Here is a 26474-nt window from a genome sequence, read left to right as displayed (position 1 = left end):
AATTTTAATCAATTAATTTAATGGAAGTCAATGGGAGGACGGCGAAGCCGAGAGAGAGAATCAGTGTGCAAAATACCCTTCAATATTCGGGGGGGTCCCCATCTCCCGATTGTTGCGCAATATCAATCTAAATTTTTTCATGCAGTAGGCCTATAACATACTTAGCAGACGTCAAGGCGCAAAGTCAAAGTACTTTGTGGGCGGTTCTATGGCGCTGTTGCTATTATGACGGCGAGATAAATTAACTTTGCACCCAGCGCAAATCTAAAATGGGTTGGGCTGAAACCCGTAGGTGTGTTTTGGGCGTAACATGCAATAAACCAATGAGAGTGGCATCTCCCATCCCCTTTAAGAGCCAGCGCATTTGACTTGACAAGTTGATATTTTGACAGCCCGTTTGCAGTGTCCACTGAGACAGATGCATGACCACAATTTCAAACTTCAAATGGCTCAGTTTATGGCCAAATAATATGCCTAATTAACACATGGAATAGCGTTTTCTTCTCCAACTTCAGAAACACTGATTCGTCATGTAAATTGCGGCAAAGACAACTTAAAACATATAATATGCGGACGCGGTCCTCGATGGCCGCAACTGTGGGTCTATTTAATGATATGCGGCAATACATTAACAAACATTGTTTGTTACCAGTATTGTATACATTATCGTTATCGACTTGTGTTCATAATATGCATGTGTCCCCCTGTTAATATACATCGCCATGCACTGCATTATGCGTTACGTGTTTAATTTGCGTGTGTTTAGACAGATGGACGTGCACCAAGCATCACCCGCATTCATTCATTCTTTTAAACACTCACTCGCGGTAAAACTATGTTTTCTCACAATCAAATACTCATCAATCCTAAATGTAATGGGCTTGTACACGATGTCTGGGTCAAGAACATATGTGTTTGCTGTACGGTGTTTGCAGATGCATTGATTTAAAAGTACAACTTACTGCTGTATCAGCTGTTCTTTCCCAAATCATTTAACCAATCATTTACCCTAAAACTAGATTTTGTTTTGGAAGCCTGGAATATACTTTGCTCGAATGTATTATTGTTATTATTATTGTTTTAACGCATGGCATAGCCTACTATACTTCATTCATGTTCATTCATGCAGCCCTATGGAAAAAAATGTTTCCACAATCCACACGCTATTTCTATGCAGTTTCACACGTATGAATAATCTTTCACATAATATTTGAATCGTATAGTTTGCATGTTTGTGCTGTATATAGCCTACGTGTGTGTAAGCGTAGGCTATGTTGTATTTTCGACCTGCCATGGCACGTCAAAATAACTGCACTATCCGCTATAGACCAGGTATTTTTCGGTCAGTGGCGCAATTGTATTGCCGCATTTTTTAGATCACTAAAATAGCACAAAGTATCATTTGCGCCGGAACAAGCCCCTGCTTTTCGCCGACACGCCTCTCCAGGCGCAAGTGTTGTGGTGCCTGGTTGCTGCGGGGGAAAATCAGCTTTGCACCGGGTGCAAACTAGCAACGACACATGCGTCGGTGTAGAAAGTCAATTGCACCGGGCACAAGATAGGGCCCTTCTTCTGTTTGGCGCACATGGCTAATTTGCATACGTGCACAGGACTGGCGGGCTCTGCTTGGCAAAAAATAGAACATATTTGTGAATAAATGTTTAAAATTCTGAATACTGGACATGGTGAGCTTAAACACATTTAAATGACCATTAGTGACAATTATTTTTTTATTTTTTTTTTGGACGAAATTTGAGACTTTCAGGGGGTCTCATGGGTTAATCCCCCCATATTTCGCACACTGGAGAGAATGGTCTGCCCATTCTCACACACCTTCGCAACTTGGTCAACAGTTTAATTTCATATATATTCAGTTGGTCTCATTGACTTAAGTTGAGGCTAGAGTGTGATGACGTCAGTCGCACTATTTCAACGTGGCTATTCCAATGTGGCTATTCCAAAAGGTAACCATTTCGGACGTCGTAGAGACGCTTACGTCAGTATTTAACCTAGAAACACAAAGTGTTACGGTATTTTATTACACTGGTGCTAAAATGATTCATCGATTGGAAATATGATTGTTAAGTAGCAGGCGTTTGTGTGTGGCGACCCCCGTTTATATGTCTAGAGGCTAGGTGCTTGCTTCATATACGTTGTACTTCCGGTAGATGCTAAATGATACGATTTTGACAGGTCTTAAAAATGCATTTGATTATGGAACCAATAACCACTAATGCATACTGTGCAACCCTGGTTAGAATTATCGGAGCACACCCAGCTAGTGTGTCGTGGGGCTATTGGCATCTCCTCTCGTCAAGAAGCTACTTGTTTCTGTTAACGTTCATTTTATATACTTTGGGTAAATGCCACATGATCTGGCTTGAGAACAGCACTGCACCTTGTGCACATTGTCAAATATATCTATTGATGCATCTACATTTTTCAGAATCAGTTTAATTTCATACCCGCTTTGTATATTTTCAGTTTGTCTCGTTGACTTCTGTTGAGGCTAGAGTGTGATGACGTCACCCGCTCTAGCCCTGGGTAGGCGGCTATCAGAAAAGCTAACCATTTCGGACGTCCCAGAGCCTAACGGCGTCAATATTTAACCTAGAAACAAAACTGACCACACACACACACACACACACACACACACACACACACACACACACACACACACACACACACACACACACACACACACACACACACACACACACACACACACTCGACTGTAACACTGACTTGATTCAACCATTTCAAAATTTATCAGAACAGCTCAGGTATTCTATGCAGCAATTTAGCGCTCGTCCGAAGCAACGAGAGATCTAACAGGTATTTTTCTTTTTTTGGCGTGACATTTGTTGCGTGTGCGTGAGATATTTATACTTAAAAATCGTGTTAAAATAAATTTAAAAAGCAGAATCAATTTGTGGAGCTCGTTGTTGAATCTGTGGCGCTGCGCCACACATTGGTCTATGTATGGGAAACACTGATGTCTATAGTAGGCTCTACGTTTTTGTTTAATGAAGCATCACTTATATACTCTTACAACTCTTGCGTACACAGTTTAATGTAGTCATGTTCTGTTACTTTGCAGGTAATTCTGGGACTTGGATTTTCCTTCATATCAGTCATACTTTTTTGCCAGTATGGAGGTGAAATAGGCACTACAATCATAATGGTCTTAAATTTAACTTATTGAAACCCACAGAAACGTATTGGCAAGTACCCAAATATAAGAAAAAGTGATGAAACTAGATGAAACGCGTTTTTGATTGGAAGGTTTCTACGACGCCTTAATGGTACTGGCTAGGTTGAGTCGTAATGCACAATGTGACATGAAATGACCACCTATGTGTGAAACTGGAATTAAGCCATCAATTGTGATGTAGAATTAATGGAGTGATCTCCAGTAAGAATTAGTAGAGACTATGAGCCCTTCATCTTGTGACTGCACTATTGAGAAACAGCGGTCCTGTAATTAAAGCTGTGGTATTATTAAAATTGGGTTAATTTAGTTATGATGTGTCCGATGGCACAGTATGTCATCCAAGATGACGTGCAATATGAACATTTTGGTGGGGATTTTTTGGCACCTTTTTGGACGTAATTTCCTTATTCAAAAAATTCAAGAATTTTTAACTCAAACCGTTTTAAGCAAGTCTATTGAAAGCTGTTTATTTATTTATATTTTTTTACGTATTCAAATTCAGTAGTGTGGTGGCTTGGTAGCCTTTGAACAAGGAGACCTTGTTGTGTATAGTTTACGGTTGGCTTTATTTCTCCAGACATTCGAGGGCCACGATGCGTCCGTTCTGAAGCTCGTCTTCGTCAGCCGAGGAACACAGCTACTCACCAGGTAAATAGGTGTTTGTTTGTGTGTCAAAGCTACTCCCTGGAGCAACATGCATTTTACAGGGCTCCTCCATACCAAGGACACAGTGTGGTGATGTTGGAAGCGGTTTATTGATACACAGGAGGTGTAACATGCTGCCATACAGGAGATCTCCTGGAGTGTGTTGTGATGGCTGGTTTAAACTGTCCACATTTATTGCTCTATGCAAAACATGTGTGCATCCCCACCCAGCCCCAGAGTCAGAGTTTGACTCGGGCCAGGTGAGGCTGCTTAAACCAGCCATTATCCACACACATTATGTACAGTATCCATTTTCACAAAATGGAGTACCCCGGCCTCAAGACTTTTATCAAATCACTAAAGGCTTTCATTCTTTGTCTCTCCCAGTGGTTCAGACGGCCTAGTGAAGCTGTGGACCATCAAGACCAATGAATGTGTGAAGACCCTGGACGCCCACCAGGACAAGGTGTGGGGTCTCCATGCCAGCCGCCAGGACCACAAGATGGTAACAGGGTCGGCTGATTCCACCATCACCATCTGGGATGTGAGTAGCACTCACGGCTCAAAACACAGCTTCTAATGTGCAAGTTGTCTTGGAGGATATCAGGGGGGACATGGTAGTCAAGTTGGGTGACGCCTAGAGATGCTCCGATCAGTATTTTTGGGCCCGATCACCGATTACCGATCACCAAAACCATGCACTGCCGATCACAGAATGACAGCAGAATGGGAATCTTCCATATCTATATCTATAATCTGGATAGGCGGTAAGCACCACTCTGCTCCAATAGACTCTTTATTTTTTCTCTTTAGATCACCCATGACTGAAACATGCCGCTAAATGCGTTCATCAAAGCCTCCACAGAATGTGACTGTAATATACGGTACTGAAATGTGCCTGCGCGAATACTGCTTATTTACGGTACTGAAATGTGCCTGCACCAATACTGCTGTATATACGGTACTGAAATGTACCTGTGAGCATACTGAGCTATGCAAGTTCTCAGTAAACGACACTAAACGTTAAACTGCCTCCTTTGCCATCTTTACAGCGACCCCGTGAAATCCTAAAAAATATTCGGATATTCTGGATAGTTTTGTTCCTCATCACATAATTGGCCCAGGGGTGTTGCGTAGTGATAATGACAATAATTAATTATCATGGCCGTTCACAAAAGAACTTTGGACAAACTCCGGAGAATCAGGTCCAGAGTTGATCAGGTGTTGCCCTTCAACACGTGCAACAAAGAGGAGATGAGCTGCATCAGACGTGTTCACACATATTGGATATACTCTGTATACTTTAGGAGAGGGTTGGCACCTGGGAAGAGTGTGTAGGCAGGACGTGATGCAAAATGTAGGCAACTGAATTGTATACTGAGAGATTGGCATGGTTTTATTTCAGTTAGCCTATTAGCTGGTTTGATTTACATTGAGAAATCATTAGGCTAACTAACAGCTATAAGGCTAACTGAAAAGAACCATGCCAATCTCTAGGTATGGTGAAGGGTATGTGATGATGTGGGGCTATTTTAATTCCAAAGGCCTAGTTGACTTCATCAGGATGCATAGTATCCTGGATCTATAAAATAACTGGCTTTTAAAAATAAAAATCTGCCTGCCTCTATGGGAATTTTACACAGGGGTGTCTATACTTATGCACCCTGTATTATAATGGAGAACATTTATTTATTTACGATACATTATTCATTCACAAAGCAAATTGGTGTCTCAGATTCTCCAGACTTTACACTAGGGGCCTGTTGAGTTAAACTCCAGAGGAGACATTTATGTTCACACATAACAGCCTCACCGGGGATTATCCAGACAATTTCTGGCATTCTGTGCATGTGAGAAAGGCCTTATGGTGTCTCAACAAGCCATCAGGTCTAAATATAGCACAGGAGCTCGAAAGTCTGGAGAACAGGATTGTACAGCCTGATGTTGAATTATCATAGCAGAAATGTCTGCTACGATAATTGATATGTTTTAAATGGCTCTCGTTCACATACACATAAATATTTATTTGTTTGAAGCAGTTCATTGTCTATTGTCTGTAAAAGCTGGTTTCGGAATTATTTCAAAACTAAGTTTGCAACTCGCTCAATTGTATTGGGGAAAAGTGAAATTCTACACTTTTACAATGGAAGCCATTTAAAAAAAGCAATCACTTTTTTCCTTAAATCATAGAACTATTAAGGGTTGAGCATATATTCTAGGTGTCTTCTTTTTTTTCAGTTCCACAAGTAAGTTCAAAGTGGCACTTTGCTTTTCTTTTCTTTAGAAGAGTAGCTTTTTAGTTTTTGAATGTTTGATTGTTTTGTCTGTGTTTATGCCATTGCAATACCTACCGGCCTGCCTGACCAAAACCCACTGGCCAACAGAGAAGAATAATGTATTGAAAATGTGCATCATCTTCCTCAGGATGTGACTGAGGTGGAGCAGGCGGAGGAGCAGGCCAAGCAGGAAGATCAGATACTCAAGTGAGTTCCATTTCCACTTTTATTTAAGGGCCCTCCCTTTGACACCTGTATGGGAGCTTGGTTCGCCCTTACGAGAAAAGTTTATATGCACTTGCAACGTGCATTCAATGTCCCCAGTCTATCACCGATACATTTGGGTTAGTTGGGTCTATCCATGCATCTTGCATCTGGGTAGACACTCACTTAATGTCACAAATGGTCATATGGATTATGTAATAGCTAATTGACTGCACACAGGGCTCTTGTGTCAGGTAGCCTGAAAATGAATCAGTCATCGCTGTTTAGGAATGTGCTCAAGACCACAATGAGTCCTGGGAAAGGCTAAAGTGCAGAACAAACAAGAGGACTCACTGTCTGTCGCTAAGAGGTAGTAAGGTCCCAGACCGAGCCCAGAGCAAAATCTTGTTGCACCCTAATCCTTCTACCTGTCATCCTGATTGATCATAAAAGCTTTGTTAGGGAGTATTTCTTCAAAGCTTTTGCATCGGCATACACGTCAAATAGGTAATAATTGAGAAAATCTTTGATGCCTAAGGTATATTAATTTATATTATTTGACATTGATCATAACAGAAATGGGAACACATTAACTGAGACATACTCACACAGGTCGCGTAAGTAAACTAACACCAAGTTAAAAAAGTGAAGAAAAGGAGCCGAGACACTAATGGCTTGTGTATGACAAAATCTTTGTTTACCATGGCGGATGGTCAACTAGAGGAAACCTCCATGGTATTTTGGTGCTGATAATACTGCTGTGTCACGTGCAGGCAGCAGGAGCTGTCCAACCTTCTCCATGAGAAGAAGTACCTGAAGGCCCTGGGTCTGGCCATCTCTCTGGACCAGCCACACACCGTGCTCACCGTCATCAGAGGTACCATAATGCACCAGCACAATACACGATGCAATGCACGACAAGCCATTATTCAATACACTATACTATATCAGTGTTTCCCATACATAGACCAATGTGTGGTATCTCCGCATAGCACTCTTTCTCCCTGTCATTCTCGTTCACACACACACGCATGCGGGTACACTTATAATCGACCCGCACTCACCCAACGTTTTCAACCCAACCGCAACTCAGACCGCAAGTATTAATATTAAAATAATGTACCTGACCTGCTTCACGATTCACTTATTTTAAAAGGTATAGGCCATGCTCTTGATTAGCTTAATCTTCTTCTTGGCTTACGTAAAACTGACATCCCTGAGTCATATGCATCAGCATTCATGTTAAACTTAATAATAATAGCTTAACATTCACAATAAATAAGTAAATTTCCCGCTAGCCTACATAAAATGTTGTTTGAGCAGTTACTATACTTAATATAGGCTACATATTCGAAATAAAACGGTGACCTTAATCAGATAGTTACCTGGTCTAAGAAAAAAGAAAGTTACCTCTACGTTGGCACCTGGAAAGCTTGTGCTGCATCTTTGCTCAAGTCATTCAGCCAATTATGTCTGTCTTTTATATGATAAAGCCTACTGTATATTTTACAAAAGTGTATTCGGCATCTTTATTTTAATGACCTGACCCGAATATCATTAAAATATTTTTTGGTGACTTGCAACCGCTCAATTTGGATCAACCTACGTATCACTTATACACGCACAGACAGCTGATTCGCCCGCTCCTCCTCTCCACGAGCAATGCTGGAGGCCTATCAAAGGAAAACCTGAAGCAGTGGGATATTTGGTCAGGTAGGGTTATTGATATTAGTTGAGATAGGTATTGAGTTTAGTATTTGTAATAAAAAACTCCAGCTTTAGTTGTTTTTTGCATTTCATTCCTTGAATGTCACAGAATCTAAAGATTGCCACTAAAATAGGCAAAAATTCAGGTAAAAACATAACTTTATCAATCAAATTTGGTGAGTAATTCTCAAAATGAAACTTAATAGACAGCTCTAACATAAAGTCCAGGTATTTGTAAGAGCAAACTAATTCTATTATCCTGCCCTGTTATGTATGTAGTTGGGGCAAGGAATTAAACCAGGCAGGGTTCTGGTAAAAATGTGTTCAACAATTCACATCTTTTGATGGAAAGACATTTAATCAACGGTGTGTTTAATAGTAGTATCTTCGTGCCAGCGGAACATTCCATTGGGAGAATGGGTTGTGCCGAAAGGTGATGCCACAGCATAGCTACGCTTCTAGAACGAAAAGCCTTTAAGTTATGTGGGTGTGGGTGGTCAGTCTTCTGTGTGCAATTTGCTGTTATGTTTTGCTTTCAAGGAGAGCATATTCTATCTAGACCAGGGATCGGCAACCCTAGGCACGCATGCCACCACTGGCACGTGGACGCATAATCATTGGCACACTTGCAAAAAAATTTTTTAAATCCAGCCATCCATTGAATTTTTTCATGTGCCAACTGGCTATGAGAAGCCTGTGTTAGCAGTTACCTCCAGCATCATTAAATAAAACCGATTATTAAGGCTTTTATTACTACTACCTAATGATATCAGCTATGAAAGCTCTTTGTTACAATTACCATACAACAGGCAATCAGTTTGTTTAAACTGAAACAAAAAAAAACGACAGCTCGTCGGTCTTGCCATTTCTCGGCTCAGTATTACTGGGAGTTACCACTCAGTAAACATAACCTCAGTTGAAAGGAAACAACAGAACACCTTGACACAACCTTGCAAATAAAAAATCCATTCATTATAAAAATAAATAAATTGTATCACTGTTATTTACATTTACATTTAGACATTCAGTTGGAGACGATACAGTGATGTTCTCGACAGTGACCAGTAAGTCCAAGTGAGGGCAATCTCTCCCCGGTATTAGGAGGAGCTCAGACTTGTTGAGGTTAAGCCTCAGGTGATGGGCGGTCGTCCAAGTGCTGACGTCTGCCAGACATTCAGATATGCGTGTTGCAATCAGGGCTTTGTCAGAGGAGGGGAATGAAAGGAATAGCTGGGTGTCGGCGGCATAGCAGTGATGTGAGAAACCGTGTGATGTAATTACAGAGCCTAGAGATCTGGTATAGAGGGAGAACAGAAGGGGCCCCAGTACAGAGCCTTGAGGGACACCAGTGTCAAGTGTGCAAGGTTTGGACAGGGAGCCATTCCATGTGACCTGATAGGTGCAATTCGACAGGCAAGATGTGAACCAGGATAGGGCCGATTTAGCAATGCCAAGTTCGGCGAGAGTGGCAAGGAGGATCTGGTGGTTCACCGTGTCAAATGCTGCGGAGAGGTCGAGGCGAATGAGAACCGATGAGAGGGACGAGGCTCTGGCAGCACGGAGGGACTCAGTCACTGCGAGGAGAGCCGTCTCAGTGGAGTGTGCCTTCTTGAAGCCTGACTGGTGAGGGTCAAGCAAGTTGTTATGTGAGAGATAGGAGGAGAGTTGGTTAGAGACGGCACGTTCAAGTGTTTTAGAGAGGAATGAAAGAAGAGCTACTGGTCTGTAGTTCTGGATCTCGGTGGTGTCAAGGGTTGGTTTTTTGAGGAGAGGCTTTATTCTGGCAGTCTTGAAAGACGCCGGAATAATGCCTGAAGTGAGGGAGGAATTGATGAGGGCGGTGAGAAATGGCAGGAGGTCGACCGAGATGGTCTGAAGGAGAGAGGAAGGGATAGGGTCAGGAGGGCAGGTGGTGGCGTGGTTGGAGTTAACTATTCTATTGACTTCTTCGGAGGTGGGGGGGGTGAAGTGGGTAAAAGCAGAGGTGGGGATGGGTGGAGGGAGGATGGTGGGTGGAGGGAGGGTGGTGGCAGGGGTAAAAGTGGAGCTGATGTCCTTCACCTTCTGGGTAAAGTAGGTGACAAAGTCATCAGCAGTGAGGGAGGGAGGAAGGAGGCAGAGGGGAGGGAGGGGTGAGGAGGGAAGAGAACATGGAAAATAGTTTCCTTGGGTTGGAGGCGGAGGAGTTGATTTTAGACCGGTAGAAAGTTGATTTGGCTGTTGACACAGTGGAGGTGAAATCTGAGAGAAGATGAAGATAGTGAGATAGATTATTAGGACAGTCTGATCTCTTCCATTTCCTCTCAGCTGCCCACAACTCTGCTCTATAAGACCGCAGAGATTCGGACAGCGGAAGGTGGAGGGGGTGAGGATCGTGCAGGTCTGGAGTGGAAGGGACAGAGGGAGTCCAAGAAGGAGGAGAGGGAGGATAGCATAGTGTCTGAGGCTTCCTCAGTGGATAGTTGGGAGAATTGTTTGACAGAAGGTAGTGAGGACAGAACAGTTGAGGCAAACGTAGAGGGAGAGAGAGATTTCAGGTTACGGCGGCTGGTGACAATGTGAGGGGTAGAGAGGAGGGAGGGAGATGACTTCAGGGGGAGAGAAAAAGCAACAAAGTGATGGTCAGATACGGGGAGCAGGGTGACAGAGAGCCGAGGTACTGCAGGACCTTGTGAATATCAGGTCAAGTTGGTTGCCAGCCTTGTGTGTGGGGGGAGAAGTGGAGAGTGTCAAATCAAAAGTGGCGAAAAAGTTCAGGTGAGTGTAACTTCTCTGGCAGGATGTTGAAGTCGCCAAGGATAACGAGTGGTGTGCCATCTTCAGGAAAGCAGCTGAGGAGGGCATCCATCTCGTCATAGAAATCACGGAAGGGACCTGGAGGGCGGTAGATCACTACAATGAAGAGCTTGATAGGCAGGGTGACAGTGACAGCGTGGAGTTCAAATGCAGATCTGGCCAAGTGTTCTAGTGGAAGAATCTGGTAGGACCACTTCGGCGAGATGAGGAGTCCAGTCCCTCCTCCTCGCCCTGATGGTCTTGGGGTGTGTGAGAATGAGAAGGCGGTGGAGAGGGCAGCAGGAGTAGCAGAGTTTTCTGGAGTGTTCCAAGTCTATGTAAGGGCCAGGAAGAGGAGGGTCATCAGGTTATGAGCTGTGGGTAATTCCAAGAATGTGTGTGACACTAGTCGTGTTCACATGGACACTTCTGATCCGATTAGAAGTGGAAGAACAGCTCAATCAGAATAAAAAATGATCATATATACGCCTCAATCTGATTGGAATAGAATTCCATGCGGAATAGAAGAGTCCGAATAGTCCGCTATAATCGACATGTATACACTTATTCCGATTGGTTTGGGGTAGGTGCGGCTACTTTTTAACTTGGAGGGATGGCATCAGCAGCTGCAGTAGTTCACAATTGGTCTGTCAATACTTTTATGCACCCCAAACTTGACCGCTGTCAAGGAAAGTGGATTTTTTGCCTGATTCACGTCTTTCGTATCGAGTCCGCAAGTAGTCCGGTAACCTAATATCAACCCCAGCGGATTCGCTGGGGCGACGTCAACGTCTTTGGCAGACTATTTCTCTGCTGATCAACACTACGAATGGTAATTGTAAAAAGACACACCCTGTGAAGTTATTTTTTCGTTTTGGCAAGTAGCCGGGTAATAAGCGGGATAACGTATAGAACGTCGCCGTTCCTTCAGGACGAAGCAAGACACCTCCGGTTCATGTCGGTGTCCGGTTCGCCCTGGTGTCCGGTTCGCCCTGTCTGGGCTTATTTTCCCCATAATGACCGGCGTTCTATACATTATCCCTTACATAACAGCACCCTCTCCCAACAGTCTTGGCTGGGCATGCTCATCTAAATACGTTTTGTTTGCGGCGGAGGAAGATATAAAGACCGGACGAGAAACTGATGTCGCTGTGCGGTCCTCCTTCTTAATTGAAGGAGCAGGCAGAGAAAAGCTCTCTCCTGCTGGGCTTAATTAAAATTAAAATCAAATACATAAAAATGCCAAATAGTGATAAGACGTCCATTATGTCTCCGCCCGCCCAGATGTGTCAGGTGTGCGCGAGAGACATACGAACGTACGCTGACCACTTTTTTATATGCCATATATACAGCACATTTGGATCGCATGATAGGAATAGATCTATTCCGATTAGAAATCTTTGAATTTATGAATCGTGGAAATGATTAGTTAAATTATTTGGGAAAGAACAGCTGATACAGCGGTAAGTTGTACTTTTAAATCAATGCATCTGCAAACACCGTAGGCTACAGCAAACACATATGTTCTTGACCCAGGCATCGTGTACAAGCCCATTACTTTTAGGATTGATGAGTATTTGATCGTGAGAAAACATAGTTTTACCGCGAGTGAGTGTTTAAAAGAATGAATGAATGCGGGTTATGCTTGGTGCGCGTGTGTGTGCACGCCCATCTGTTTAAACACACGCAAATTAAACACGTAGCCTAAGTTAAGTGTATGAGAAGGAAATCGAGTCAGTCGACCTGCGATAAGCAGCTGATTCTGAACGAACTCGTCTTCGAGATGGACGTGTTCTAACGCATTTTTAATCAATGAAATGTTAAAGCAACAGTATATATCTGACCATTTCATTTTCGAAATTTTAGGTGAAGCCGAGCTTCCCTTGCAGTCGAGAAGTCGTCACTACGAAAGAATGCAATGTATCCAACTAGCGGGATCTAAATAAACTAAGCTCCAGCAAATTACTACAATGCAGAAGTAGTGGAGAATGGCGAAACACAGCAACTCTAGTCTACTCTCAACCAAAATAAAACTAATCGCAAACCTGTTAGGTTACTTTTTAGCAGGATAGAAGAGATGCTGATGCGGCTCTCAGCTGTGCCGGAGCGTTCAGAGTTGCTAGGGAGACCACCTGCCGTCGCCGCCCGGTGCAGCAGTGTGAACTGCCCAGTTTTTAGAACGTCTCAGCCCGTCTCGTCGCAAGGAGTTGCGAGTTGCTAGCAGTTGCGTCGCAAATCTTTGGTCTGAACTGGGCTTAAGAATTCTGCGATGCGGAAATCTGGTACTAGAAATGGAATCAACTCAAAATATTGTAGAACTTGCTAAATTTCAGTAATTTGGCTAAAATTGATAAATAATAATCAAAAGTAGGCATGACTAAAGTAGTAACCTAAATGATTAATAATTGTTAAGTTACAGACGAGTAGGCATATATTCATAATTCCGTTTTTATGAATTTAAGTTTAAAGTTTAATTCGAACGCCGTGTTCGAGAGGGGTTGGGGGAGATCACATCGTCACACCACAACTTGCCTCTACTTTGAGAAACATGTCAAAGTGGTCGTCTGAGATGGCCAAGTCGTCTTAAAAAAGATATTAAATTCAACCCTAACTCAAGCAAATTCAGTCAACATACTATTGATTGGACCCATGATTCAAAATGTGTGAAAAGATAAGAAAGCTTGTTTCTAGTGACGCGTTGCCGAGCAGCCGCCGGCAAACTCACCTGCCCTGTGTGTCCGACCGAACAGATAACGGCCGAAGAAAATCTTCCTAAACATCATCATTGCTGAGCTGTCCGCATGCAAATTATTATTCTAGAACAATAAGCTATTGTGTAGAAATATCGTGATGCGGTCAGCTGTCTGCCTCTCGATCTAGCTTACTATCGTTACATAGTTCCAAATAGTGCAATGTTGTGTGCATTAGGGCTGCACAATTAATCAAATTTTTATCACGATGACGATATTGGCTTCCCACGATAAAATGCATGTGATTGCGCAATATTTAAAATGCATGCATGCTGTGATGGCATATTTATTTTAGTAAACCTTTATTTTGGGCACCATTTTAAATCAAGAGATTTATTTAAACTCATCTCATCATATGGGTACAATGAATAAAGTGAAATCATTTTTATTTTGCTTCTAGGAGGTCACATAAATAAACCTTATTTACATTTAACAAATCTTTTACAATATAAACATTGTAAATCTGTGCCCTGTTGATTTAAGTTGGTGTTATGTATGCAACGTTTTGTACATTAGCAGGAATGTAGCACAATGGATCACGGATGTTAAAGCAGTGTTATGTTTACGTCACCGTTCAATAAAAATATTTGTCAATCAAATTAATAATGTGATATTAATATTGATCAAAATAATTGTTATAATAATTTTAGCCATAATCTTGCAGCCCTAGTGTGCATCATTAAAAATGTACTGTTAGATCTTATTCAATTGTTGACCGTTTTATTCACAAAAGAAGACTTTTTTTGATGATCAAATTAGCACAAAACAAGTCGATTAGTTGCAGTTGCCATATTTGCCAAGTAACAAACCTCTAACTTCTACTGAATGGGTGCGCATGCGGGTACACACAGGATTCCTTTTTGATGACGTCATACACAGTCCCTCCACTAAAAAAATCCCCACTACACCACTGGTTCCAGCCATGCCAGGAAATACTTCCTTTCGGTTGACACTTGTTATTCTACTTCGTTTAAGAATGCTTGATTCTGATTGGCTTGGAGGAGGGCATTAACCTGGCAGGTTGCCCGCTGACTTGTCGGTTGTACTTGCTGCTGACTGAGCACAGCGTCATCATAGTAGATCAATACACCGCTTTTATTTTTTTCTATCACAGAAATTTCAAACATGAGGTCCATTGTAAAAATAAACCTTGTTTAAAAAAGTTTCTAAAATGTGTCAGAAATCTATCGGAGAATCAGTCGATACATAGTTTCGCAAGCAAGATACAATGTAGCAACTACGTTATTAAACTAGTGATCAGATGCAGCCGTGTGTGGTTGCTATAGAAACTAATTAGCTACAGCTGAGCTAACGTAAGAAAAAGCATAATTATTAAAGTATTTGAATTGTTTTATTATGTTGGCAAGCAAGAAGTAGAATAAACAAGATAATCACCTCAAGGCAGGGCAATAAACAGTTTGATATGCCCGGCTCGAGGAAGGTTACCGGTAAGGTAAGCTGTCCCCAAACCGGGCATATCAAACTGTTTATTGCCCTGCCTTGAGGTGATTATCCCTTACTTAATGCGTGTTTTTACAATTTGAATGGTACTTATGGAAGTGGTTCACTTGGATTACTCTATTGCTCACTTGGATTGCTCTATTAGAAATACCAGTTGCACAAGGCTGTTTTTTTTTTTTTTAAATCTCATTCCATCAGTCAGGTGAGTAGATGGAATGGGGAAACGTTGGCTGAATGGGGGTTGGCAATAGTGGTTTATCCTTTTGTAAAACCTGGACAGCCTGTTGAGCTTGTCACTGAGGCCATTATTGAAAGACCTTCATTCCGTTTGGCCAACAGAAATGTATGTCAGAGGCCATGCCGTAACGCTCCACTGTACGTGCATAGCACATAGTCGTGCCATTAAGTGCAACACATGAGGTCCCCCCGTTCTGACAGCAAACCCCACCACCTTAACTAACAAATTTGCTCACTTTCCTGTGTTGCACCCAGCGATCCGTCAGAGCGAGGACAGCCGTGACCTTTTGGAGAGGACGTTGCTGAAGCTTCGATTGGACCAGAAAGGTAAAGAGTCAAAGGTCATGACCTGATGATTTGTTCTGTGATGAACCAATGTTTGGCCATGCAAACGCTTGTACGTCAATCAAAAATCAACGATTTTCGTTAGGGTTTTTTCCCCCCCTATAGAATGTGGACTATCTATTCCCTCACATCCCATCTACACATTTACATTAAAGAATGTAGCAGCAGCGCTTTCATCCAAAGACTGAGAACCCTCGTTGGACTGCAGTCATGCGATTGGCTGAAAACAAGGGAGGCATCTGATTGGCTACAGAAAGTTCCTTGTTGAAAAAAACGTCAGGGGAGTCTCAAAAATCCACATATAAAGACAGACCAGTTCACACACAAATGCAAACAAGTTCACAAATGAAAAGCGTCTTGTAAATTCAAGTTTAACAGTTTGTATATAAATGTAACAACATCCAAATACATTTTTGATGAAAATTGCAAATATTTTTTTAATTCATATATTTATGGATTTATATTACATCTATTTAAAATAAGACATTTGTGTGTGCATTGAAATGCACACGTAATGTATTTGTGAGAAGAGAGTAATTTATATATAAATCACAAAATACATTTGTGAATCCTTCTCTGTGCATTCATTATTAATGAGACTGTTCTGACCCCATAGAGAACAGGCAAAGCTTAAAAATCTGACTAAAGAATGTACATGAAGTGCTGCATATGAGGGGTGATGAAAACATGCTGTAGAATTTCAATTATTTTAGAGTGGACACGTTGATGTCTTAATTTTATTGTAGTGGAGATTCCATTGGAACGGATTTGATTTTGATGCACATTTTTGTATATCTTGTATACTGTGATGAACAGGTGAACTACATCTCTGTAGAAATCTGGCCAAACAGGAAAGATACATGGATAGATGGATGTGATGATCTCAAAATAAATTCATAAGAAGAGATACAATGTGTAATTAACAAGTAAAGTTCAAGGCAAAAGATGGGTAGTCATTGGTAATCATAAAAAATGCAGCCAATCGACGCTGTGGTCCTTTTAAGAACACACAAAACGGTGTCTCAATGTGAATGACGGCCTGCCTCAGTTGCCCAAGGTACTGTGTTCAGGGTACAGTATTCACGCTACGGTGTGTCTCATCTGTGTATATCCATCCCCCGTCTCCATTCCAAAGAGTCTCTGCTGCGCTACTGCGCCGTGTGGAACACCAATGCCCGGAGCTGTCTTGACGCCCAGGCCGTCCTGCAAGTGCTGCTGACGCATCTGGCCCCCGAGGAGCTGCTGCAATACCAGGGGGCCCGGGGACATCTGGAGGGCCTCATACCGTACACAGGTCCGCACACACACAGGTTTTTAGACTTGGATCGGACCAAATTTGTTTTAAGTATTTAATGTATTGTACTGAGATGGATTATTCGCCAGCACTCGGCAGTCAAGTGTCAAGTCAAGTGGTGACGTCACTAGTTTAACTACATTCCTCAGTAGGGTAACGTCACTGTTTTTTTCTAAATCAAATAGCTTTTCAGTAGCTAAGCTCTTTCATTGATCAAGAAGCGCGTATCCACATAGTATCCACACAACCTACATTTCCAGAGCATTTCTCTGGGAACGAGAAACGCAGCAGAGCTTTCTGCTGCAGTCGGAAGTAAATGTATGAATCAGTACCCCCATGCTAGTCACGATAAACATAGAAAGAAGTAAGATGTTGTTTGTCGATGGTAGTTGAAAGATGCCCTTCCGTATGATGTGACATCACGTACCAATCATTAAGCTGACACCTGACATCAGACACGCAAGCACCCCCACACAGACCAGACACACAAAGTTGATGGAAAGATGGCAGAGGGAACTGAAGTTTTTTTTTTTTTTACAGGTGACTTAGTTCACTTATGATGGAAATGTGTTTCCACTTCTGTGTAGTGAAGCTTCATTTATGCCCCTTTTCCACCGACAGTACCAGCTCAACTCGCCTCGACTCGCCTCAACTTGGCCCGCCTTTTTTTGTGTTTCCATTGGCAAAAAAAGTACCTGTTTTTTTAGTAGCACCTCCGTCGAGGTTCCAAGCAAGCTGAGCTGGTAATTTTGTATGACGTAAACAGGCTGCTGGAAACTGATTGGCCAGCGGCTGCAAATGGGAATAATCACTCGAAGTTAAGTTGTGTCCAGCGTGGCTAGAGTCCACGGACCCGCTCCCAAGGGGGACACGGATCGGCGTTTCGCCTTGTGTGTCGCTCCTTTCGCGGGGCTAGAGTTAGGCTGCGGGTGTTTGTGTGTGTCCGGCGTGGTTGTGTGTGTCCGGTGTGGCTGTGTGTGTCCGGTGTGGCTGTGTGTGTCCGGTGTGGCTGTGTGTGTCCGGTGTGGCTGGAGTCCACGGACCTGCTCCCGAGGGGGACACGGATCAGCGTTTCGCTGTTTCGTTTTAGTGTCGTTCCTTTCCCAGGGCTCGAGTTTCGCCTCCATCAACGTTACCGTGTGACAACAATAGACGCGCAGTCATTGCGTTTTTTATTTTATTTTATTTCCCATTTCCCGTCATAACCTTTCCCAGGAATTAGGAAATAGTCTTGATCAGATTTCCTGGGAATCCCGTCTCCCGGGATTAAAACCTAATGACGACCCGCCCACGTTGAAGAGGTACTTTTTTAGATGGAAACGCAACGTGCCTGGAACCAAACCAAGTCATGGCGAGTTGAGCTGGTACTGTCGGTGGAAAAGCTGCATTATTGCACTGGTAGCTTAGCTCACTACACTTTCCAAGTAGCTTGCCAAACACTGACACATGCACACAAGCACACACACATTGTAGGGGATCTAGATGCCACAGAAGAAATCCTCTATTATTTAAGTGACAACTGCTGCTTGATTTCTGAAGCACCTTGGCTGGGAGATTGGCTATCTAACAAACACACCCACACACAAAAAGGCAGTGTACATACACACAAAACAATTGCACAGGGCCAGCTGCCACAAAGCTCTTAATTACAGACATATCACTTTCTTGGCAGGCAAGGGAACAGCCAATGATTTAATGTCACTCACTTTTTAATCCACTTCCAAGTAATACCTTATCCCTCTGTGTGGCCTAATGGGGCACTCATGGTATCGAGTTCTCATTTAATACTCTTCTCTGCAGAGCGACATATGCAGCGGATCGGCCGCCTGCTCCAATCATCCATGTTCATTGACTACATGTGGCAGAAGATGCGAGTGACTGGGGCCTCATCCTGGTAAGACAAGAATGTGTGGCACTAGGTCGTTCACACACATGTATTGAACGCTCAGGCATCCAAAACTTCCATTCCCACACTGCAACAATTTTAGGACAAACGTTATTTAACTTTATCCAAAGTCCCAGTGGGTGTTTGCTTCTATTCTCAGGAGAGCTAATGTTGTGCTCAAGCTTATGGGGTGTCAGGTCCTTTTTTACAAGCAATGTTTTGCAAAAGCATGTCTATGGCCAGAGTTTTGTTTACAAGAAGCTGCTACTTCCTTCTGGTAAGCCAAACCTCCACACCACATTGTTTCCTTGGTTACGGGAAAGTACAACGGTACCGTCGACGGCAACAAGAGATGAGTGATTATTGCGTTTCTTTGCTCCAGGTTGGAAACAAACCAAAAGGAAATTCGAACAATGGTTTAAAATTTGGTTGGGTACCTTTTTACAACTAGACTGTCTAACCATTGCCTGGGAATCACACCGGTCACCCGTGATTCACAGCAAGTGGTGCTACAACCGGTTCTCTGAAGCAACGTGTACAGAGTGGCCTATTGATAGGGGCTGACAATGGTAGGATATCAGGTGAACCGTGACAGGTGCTGTTCATGATACCTCCTGCCCGTTTGTAGCATTAGTGTTTGTAAGCCTGTCGTCGAATGTATATTAAAAAAATGTATTGGCACTTGCTAACTGCTCAACTTTGAGACATTGGAAGTGCTTTTTTTGTACGGATAAAGTATTTAAGTGTAAATTAGTTATTTGATGATGAACTCAACAATGCATTTAATTCACCTTGTCTAATAATTAACATTTTTCAAAATATGCTTCCGGAGAATGCCTTCCAAGATGAAGTTAATTACAGCCATTTAAACCAAGGGGGGATATTGCGGATGAAAGTGTAGTTGAAAACCAAATGGGTCCTGACTAAGCTAGTCTGTTTCCATGAGCATGTTGTTCTGGAAAATATTCTCTTTTCGTTGAAATGCCTGAAAGCTGGATCTGTTGCCAAAAATCACTACCAGTAGAAAGGCTGTTGCAATAATGTGGTAGTCTGATCTAGTTTTCGGTGATCATTTAAACCAGGGGTCTTTTTAGGCCAAAGACCCCATAGCTGATAGAATGAATGAGCTGGGACCCCCCACTACATATATTGTATAAAATGGTGTTAAATATTAAACTGGGCCTACAATAACATGTAGGACAACCTATAGTGTCATATATAAACATACCTTGTTATTGTGCATACAATAATAAGGCTTAGTAACAAAGCTATTGAAATAACGTATTTATTTTAAACAAAATGTATTCAAAGACCTCAAATACCTAACTCACAATTATTTTGATAAGAGGTCCTGACTCAATCGCTGCTATGAAGGTGTCAGATACTGATCTTACCGCAATGATTCATGGGTAGCCTTTCATCAATGTTGCATAAATGTAATATGTTAGTTACTGAAAATACACATTAACATGAATAATAACATGAATACACATTAACATTACTTAATGTTATTGAATGCATATTTGAAAAAGTATATGTTGGATTCATGTTAATGTGTATTTAAAAAAAATAAAATCTAAGAATAATTTTGCGACCCCACTGCAGTACCTCTGCGACCCCAATTGGGGTCCCGACCCCAAGGTTGAAGACCCGTGATTTAAACCATTGGACTGGCCCATGTGGGTTTGATCACTTTATTTGGGAGTCATCTTCCCCATTCATTATTTATCTCCCCATTTCTGTTTCCTACTGTAGCATGGGACCAGATGAGGACATGGACACCTCTGCTGTCAAAGACTCTGCGCCTCTGTTTGTGATTGACAAGGAGACTCACAGGGATTCTGAACATGCCCACAAAGAAGATGAGGAGGAGGAGGAAGATGATGACGATGTCCTCGAAGACGAAGAGCTGGCCGATGTGGAGAGTGTCACAAAGAAGGCCCCTGCCAACGGGAGGCAGGTTACAAATGGCACTAGCAATGGAAACCGTCACGCCAGTGGTGAGGAGAGCTCAGATGACGAAGGCGACAACGATGGAGAAGAAAAAGATGACGAAGAAGAAGAGGAGGAAGAACAAAACTTGAGCACCAAAACAACCAAGGGGGTTACACTCCGCCCACGTGTTCAGATCCTGACCAGCTGACCAGCTGACCTGGGATTCCCCTGTGAGTCCTTAGCGACTGGCGGTCCATAGTGACCGTGAGTAGCTGCCGCAGAGGAGAAAGGGAGCCCTGTTTGGCCACCAAGCACGGCCATTATGCTGTTAAACATGACTGACCTGGTTAAACTTCCACAGTGTTGGAATGTGCACAGAGACAGGTGGCATTCTTGCCATGGAAGCAATGTCGATAAGAACTGAATTCTGTTCCGTTACCCAAGTTGTGTATCCCTGCTTATCATTGTGCTTTTCTGAGGCACAAACAGGTCTTATTGTTAGCTAGAAGAAGGAATGCCTGGATGGGTACATTTTTAAGAGCAAAATAAATAAGGGGGTTTATGTATCTCATACAATGTTATGCCTGATCAGCGAATTGGTTTTCTGAAGGCAAAAGTAAGATAGTTCCTTATAACCGTGGATTTTGTATATCAGGCTGAAAAATTGATTTTAAAATAAAGAATTAAGAACCTTTGTAACATGCCATTTGTTAACATAATTGCAATCATTTAGAATTTATTACATTTTTTACTGTTTGTTATAGGGCTTTTCTGTTTGGAGTTTTGATTGGAGAAGATATTTTAATATAATTTTTTGGCATATGCAGTTTCAGCCATGTTTTCAGCCTACTATATATTGGCAAGCCACAACAAGGGAGAATAGGGTGTGATTGGCAAGATAATGTTCTAGCAATACTGCGTGCTTGGTTACCTTTTGAAGAGTTGGCAATCTTTATGTGTATATATATATCCCTTTTTAGAGGTATATAGATGGAAAATCTGTCAAGTATTAATTCACAACAGAGTATGGCTTTCATGGTTCATTGATTTATTGTGTGCATTACAAACATCCACGGTACAAACCGGTTCCTTCATCAATTGAAGATGCAATTGCATGGTAAGATTTCCGAAATTTAAGTATATACAATACATTCATTTAAAGCAGCTTACAGTTCTCCGGTATGGAATACAGTTAGGTTTCCAAAAGACAACAAAAAATTGGTATTAGCAATAATATACATTATTTATCACCATCTTACAAATGGCTTTGTACACCCCCAAGCTTTGACACCTGCCAACCAAGTCTGAACTGTGGGTTGGCAGACCCGGCACCTCGGTTTGATGCTCCAGGGGAGAAGTGTATTCATCAGTAGAACATCAATCAAAATGTGGATTCTGTCTTCTCAGTGGCTCTGGATGTCAGACAAGGTCGGGGAGAGCCTGCCCTTTGAGACGTTCTTGCGGGTGACTGTGCTGCAGCGGGTCAGGATCTCTTCGGCGCGGGGCCTGGGGGGCACCTTGGGTGAGGTAGGCCCCTTGAAGAGGTTGGGGTCGGACACGCTGGGAGTCAGCTTGCCCATGTTGGGGCTGAGGCGGTTGGACGACATCGTGGCGGGCGGTGGCGTACGGCTCAGCCGTAGCTGCTGCTCGTTCACACTGTGGCCCAGGTTGAGGGTGGGGCTCCCGTTGGAGGATCTGTCGCTGAAGCTGAAGTCACTGCTGTCGCTCGCCAGGCTGCCCAGGCTCTCCTGGCTCTCCTGGCTCTCCAGTGTGTGGCTCCTGTAGTGGATGTAGTCCTCCTCCGAATCCACCCTGATCACGGGCAAGGGTTTCACGGTGGGGGAGGAGGCGTCGTAGGAGCCATTCCTCATGTAGGGCTTGCTTGGCAGAGAGGGACCAGCCACACGACCAGGGGCTTCTTGAATCTCCATAGAGTGCTCGTCTCCAAGGCGCTGCTTGATGGTCATGGAGGGGAGCTGGAGGATGTTGCCCTGGGAGTCGCTGCGTTCGTTGGGGTTGTAGCCTCCCAGGCTGGGGGCTTGCAGCTGGGACAGTGGGACGATGTCGCCCTGGGAGTGGCAACGTTTTTTGAGGTTGTAGCCTTCCAGGCTGGGGGCTTGGAGCTGGGACAGGTTGACGTTGGAGCCGTGCAGGTCCTGCTGGAGGGCGGCCATGCGGATGCGGGGGTTGTTGTAGGGTTGCAGGTAGAGTGTGGGGACGTAGCCCACCTTGCCACCAGATCTGTTCAGGAGAAGGGGAGATAGTTAATTTGTAAAAGTACACCTTTCAAATAATAATTACCAATAAACATGACTAACCAAATACGAATAACCCCCCCCCCCTCCCCCAGTGTTGAAGAACTGTGCCCACCTGACGAGCCACCAGCCGTTGTCAGACTTCTGAAGAACCTCCACCACAGATCCAATGTTCACAGATACCTCGTCTCTGTTGGCGGCCTTGTAGTTCTTCACTGCAGTGCACAGTGCACCTGAGGGTCGACAGGGAGAGTCGTTCATGACACTGTTAAGGCAGAGCTAATACATATGCATAAGCAATCCACTTGGGTTGTGTTGTGCGTAAGCAATGGAAAATGCCGTAGCAACGCACCTATCCCAGTAGGGCTGTCTGTCGTGTCATCGTTGTCGTCTTCTTCGTCCTCTAACTTATCCAGGTACGGTGCGGGGAACCAGGCCAAACGCTTATCTTCGTTTTCAACCAACCACCATCCTGAACACAAACGGTGGCTGATTTAATTATCAGGATCCTGTATAGGTCTTACACGTCTACATGTGTTTGTTTTGGTGCTTGAGTGTTATAGTATCTCAGATCACGAAACATTTTTGTGTGCACCGTTTCTCTCTCACCTGCTTTATCTTTGATGAGCACGTCCACTTTTTCATCCACGGCTACTTTAAAGGGCTTGCTCTTCGTGTCTTTGGTCTCATACGACGCAACACAGCGGTAGGTCTCCGTCACGAATGGTTGCGTCACGTTGCCCACACTGTGTTCCCTGTCCTGGTTTCTCTCGCCGATGCCGTCCTCCGAAGGCATGACCATAATGCTTAAATGAAAGCCATTGATACATTTTACATTAGATGTAGAAAACCCCACGAATACCAAATATTCGCGTTACAGAAAAGTTTGTAATGTTGTAGAAGACGAATCCATTAACGAGATAAAAATCCGTAATTCAAAATAACGGGTGACTCTTGCTTACCTGTTACTAGCGTAATCCGGCTCAAGGTCCTGGGCGGTGGGGTGGAAGAACCGTATGAGGTCCGCGGATTGGGTTACCCGCGGGTCGCAACTCAGAAGTTCTTCGCAGTACTTCTCCAGGGACTTGAGGCGGAGGACTGATCGGCTGGGGCCTTTTTTATGAACGCCACCCTGTTTATGGTGGTCTGCTTGGCACCAGGGCAGGGTGGATGGAGGGGGGGGACAATTAATTTATTAGGAGTCGCAGTGAATGATCGCGCATTTCCAAATTAATGAAAAAACGAACATAAAAACGACGAGCATTGACTGTCTGGTATTGACCTTTAAATTTAGGGATGATTCTGGAGGACTTATTCAACGCATTTGACGGGAACGCTTTCTTCATTTGTTTCTGTTGAGTAATGACGATGCGAGTTAAAGATTTAAGAATATATTTAACTGACAACCCATGAATTGTTGTTGTAGCATAATAATGGAGGTCTTTACTTACATGCATTTTCTTGAAATCCAGAAAGCTTCGGTAAACAACAATTTCGTTCTGGTCTGACCAAAGCACCGACGTGATGTAGGTCTGTATAAAAACAAATACAATGTAGCCTACATTTAACATGCTGTGTATTTAAAACAAAAACAAAAAACTGAGTCCCCTCTGTAACCTACGCCTGTTCTGTGTTGGTCATAAATATCATCTGCAGGAAAGAGATAGGCCTATCCTTACTTTGCCATTCTCTTTGTGCATTACTCCAATGAGTCGCACGCTGATGGGATATCGTTGCTCGTCCATTGTCTTTTTTACTTTAGTTAAGGTGTAAATATAGGCCTACAGGTCCGATCTGTTCGTCTCGGCTTGCAGCAGGTGGTTGTCTGAAGTCGGAGCACGTGAGCTTATATAGTAGTCTAAACGTGCGATGTGATGTGCAGGAGGTGTGGCCGTTGGAAATTGGGACATCCTGGAAGAAAACACGTGTGTGTGTGTGTGTGTGTGTGTGTGTGTGTGTGTGTGTGTGTGTGTGTGTGTGTGTGTGTGTGTGTGTGTGTGTGTGTGTGTGTGTGTGTGTGTGTGTGTGTGTGTGTGTGTGTTCGTTTGTACAAGGTGACAAGGTGGAAAAAGGTATTGTTGATTGTTAACTATTTGTATTGCTCCTGTAATAGTTTAGCATCGATAGGCCTACTACAAGTAAACTCTAAATAAAATCGTTTTATTGGAATCGAAACAGACCTTTACCCAAAACAAAAGGAGGCCTAAATCTGTTCCAAAGACAAAAGGACTGGGAAATGTTACTGTGAAAGCTATTGGTAAATGAACGTTTGTCTATTTTGTGTATCTTGAAATATGATCTTTTTGTAAAATCTGTCATTTTGTATTGCATCAACGAGGTTAAATACCCAAGAATCCGATATCCGATATTTTTCCTGAAATATGTTTAATTTGTATATGACGTATCAGTCAAATGCATCTATGAACCAACTCCGGGTGCTGACATCCCATTCAACAGTTTATTAGGCCTACTCGTTACCAATGTCTTTCAAGGATGAGAGTGTTGAATGACAGTTCTTCTTCACTTTAGGTTAAGAGAACTATCATGTCTATGTAGGCTATTGATGAGACCGAAAACGTATAGGCATAGGCTATTATAACATCCCATATCGATGTACAATCAGTTAGACGTGTAGGCCTACAACATTTCTTGTCATTTACAAAACACAATATGAAGATGATAGATCAAGTATATGATGTCTCTTGGGTTTTCGCTTTTTGAAGGACTCTCTTTAGGGCCAAAAGGAGGATATTGCAAATAATTTAACAGGGTATGGCTACTAGAAATGAAGAGGAATAGGCGTGTAGCTCTCGATTACCCCTTCGAGCTCCAACTCTGTCTCCCAGATGCGTCGGTCAACTATTGGTGTATACTGCCATCTAGTGGTGGTGTCCGATGCTTCGGTTACACATTGGATGCGCGTAATAAAGAGCACTATGGAAAGAATATAGATGGTGATTCTCGGCTGTGCTTAATACAAAATAAATCGACTCACAAGGTTCTGATAATATTTTATTTTGCCAGAATATTTCATCTTCCCTTCCACGCAATTACATGACCAAGATTTTAAATATAACAACATTGCTTCAATATATGATCCATCCAAGTAGCGTGGTCTGACGGTGTAGAAAGGGCAAGAAGGGGATCAATAAGAGACAGAAATACACATTTCAAAGTAGAAAAAACTTAAACTTAACTCTTAAATAATTTTTAAAAAGGAACAAATTAAGAAAGGCAAAATGCTTTCAGATGAAAGATCTGTGAACTGTTATGTTACTATGATTCATCTCTTTTTGTTTCCCTGCCTCCTCTAGCCCAACAGTACAATGGCCAACTTCTTTGCCCCTGCATGTATCACATTCTTTAAGAGGGAAACCAGTTCAACCTTCACTCTTGGCGGGGGGAGCTCTCAGAGTTAATTACGCACATGGCATTCCGCTGCCACCAGAAGTCGTGAACGGGAACACTCTTTTCCCGGACATGATTGAGGT

The 26474-nt window shown here is 42.9% G+C and overlaps 2 protein-coding genes across 2 annotated transcripts in view; one reads left to right on the top strand and one right to left on the bottom strand.

Annotated features, from left to right (window-relative positions):
* Positions 1-21430, top strand: part of tbl3 (transducin beta like 3) — a 35454-nt gene extending 14024 nt beyond the window's left edge. The window contains exons 16-23 of the mRNA XM_084488586.1: positions 3792-3862; positions 4247-4403; positions 6284-6342; positions 7113-7216; positions 15525-15596; positions 16750-16908; positions 18709-18802; positions 20549-21430. Of these exons, the coding sequence (XP_084344712.1) occupies positions 3792-3862; positions 4247-4403; positions 6284-6342; positions 7113-7216; positions 15525-15596; positions 16750-16908; positions 18709-18802; positions 20549-20936 (1104 nt within the window). The 3' untranslated portion in view covers positions 20937-21430. The remainder of the gene's footprint in view (positions 1-3791; positions 3863-4246; positions 4404-6283; positions 6343-7112; positions 7217-15524; positions 15597-16749; positions 16909-18708; positions 18803-20548) is intronic.
* A 380-nt stretch (positions 21431-21810) lies between these two features.
* Positions 21811-24788, bottom strand: LOC311418118 (NADPH oxidase organizer 1-like). The gene is made up of 8 exons (XM_084488928.1): positions 24663-24788; positions 24435-24515; positions 24266-24335; positions 23946-24129; positions 23593-23789; positions 23336-23455; positions 23099-23216; positions 21811-22969 (listed from the first exon to the last, which is right to left on the bottom strand). Exons 1-8 carry the CDS (start codon positions 24726-24728, stop codon positions 22132-22134), a joined length of 1674 nt encoding a protein of 557 aa, XP_084345054.1. The 5' UTR covers positions 24729-24788; the 3' UTR covers positions 21811-22131.
* Positions 24789-26474: the final 1686 nt, after the last annotated feature.

Source organism: Micromesistius poutassou (assembly GCF_964030765.1).
Source record: "Micromesistius poutassou genome assembly, chromosome: 1".
Classification (NCBI taxonomy): Eukaryota; Metazoa; Chordata; class Actinopteri; order Gadiformes; family Gadidae; genus Micromesistius; species Micromesistius poutassou.
The sequence above is the reverse complement of the archived record's forward strand: the minus strand, read 5'-3'. Positions and strand labels throughout refer to the sequence as shown.

Coding starts and splice junctions, on each gene's coding strand:
- LOC311418118 (XM_084488928.1), bottom strand. CDS start 24,728: ATGGACGAGCAACGATATCCCATCAGCGTGCGACTCATTGGAGTAATG. Junction 24,130..24,265: donor AATCATCCCTAAATTTAAAG/GTCAATACCAGA, acceptor GGTGCCAAGCAG/ACCACCATAAACAGGGTGGC. Junction 22,970..23,098: donor AACGGCTGGTGGCTCGTCAG/GTGGGCACAGTT, acceptor TCTCCTGAACAG/ATCTGGTGGCAAGGTGGGCT.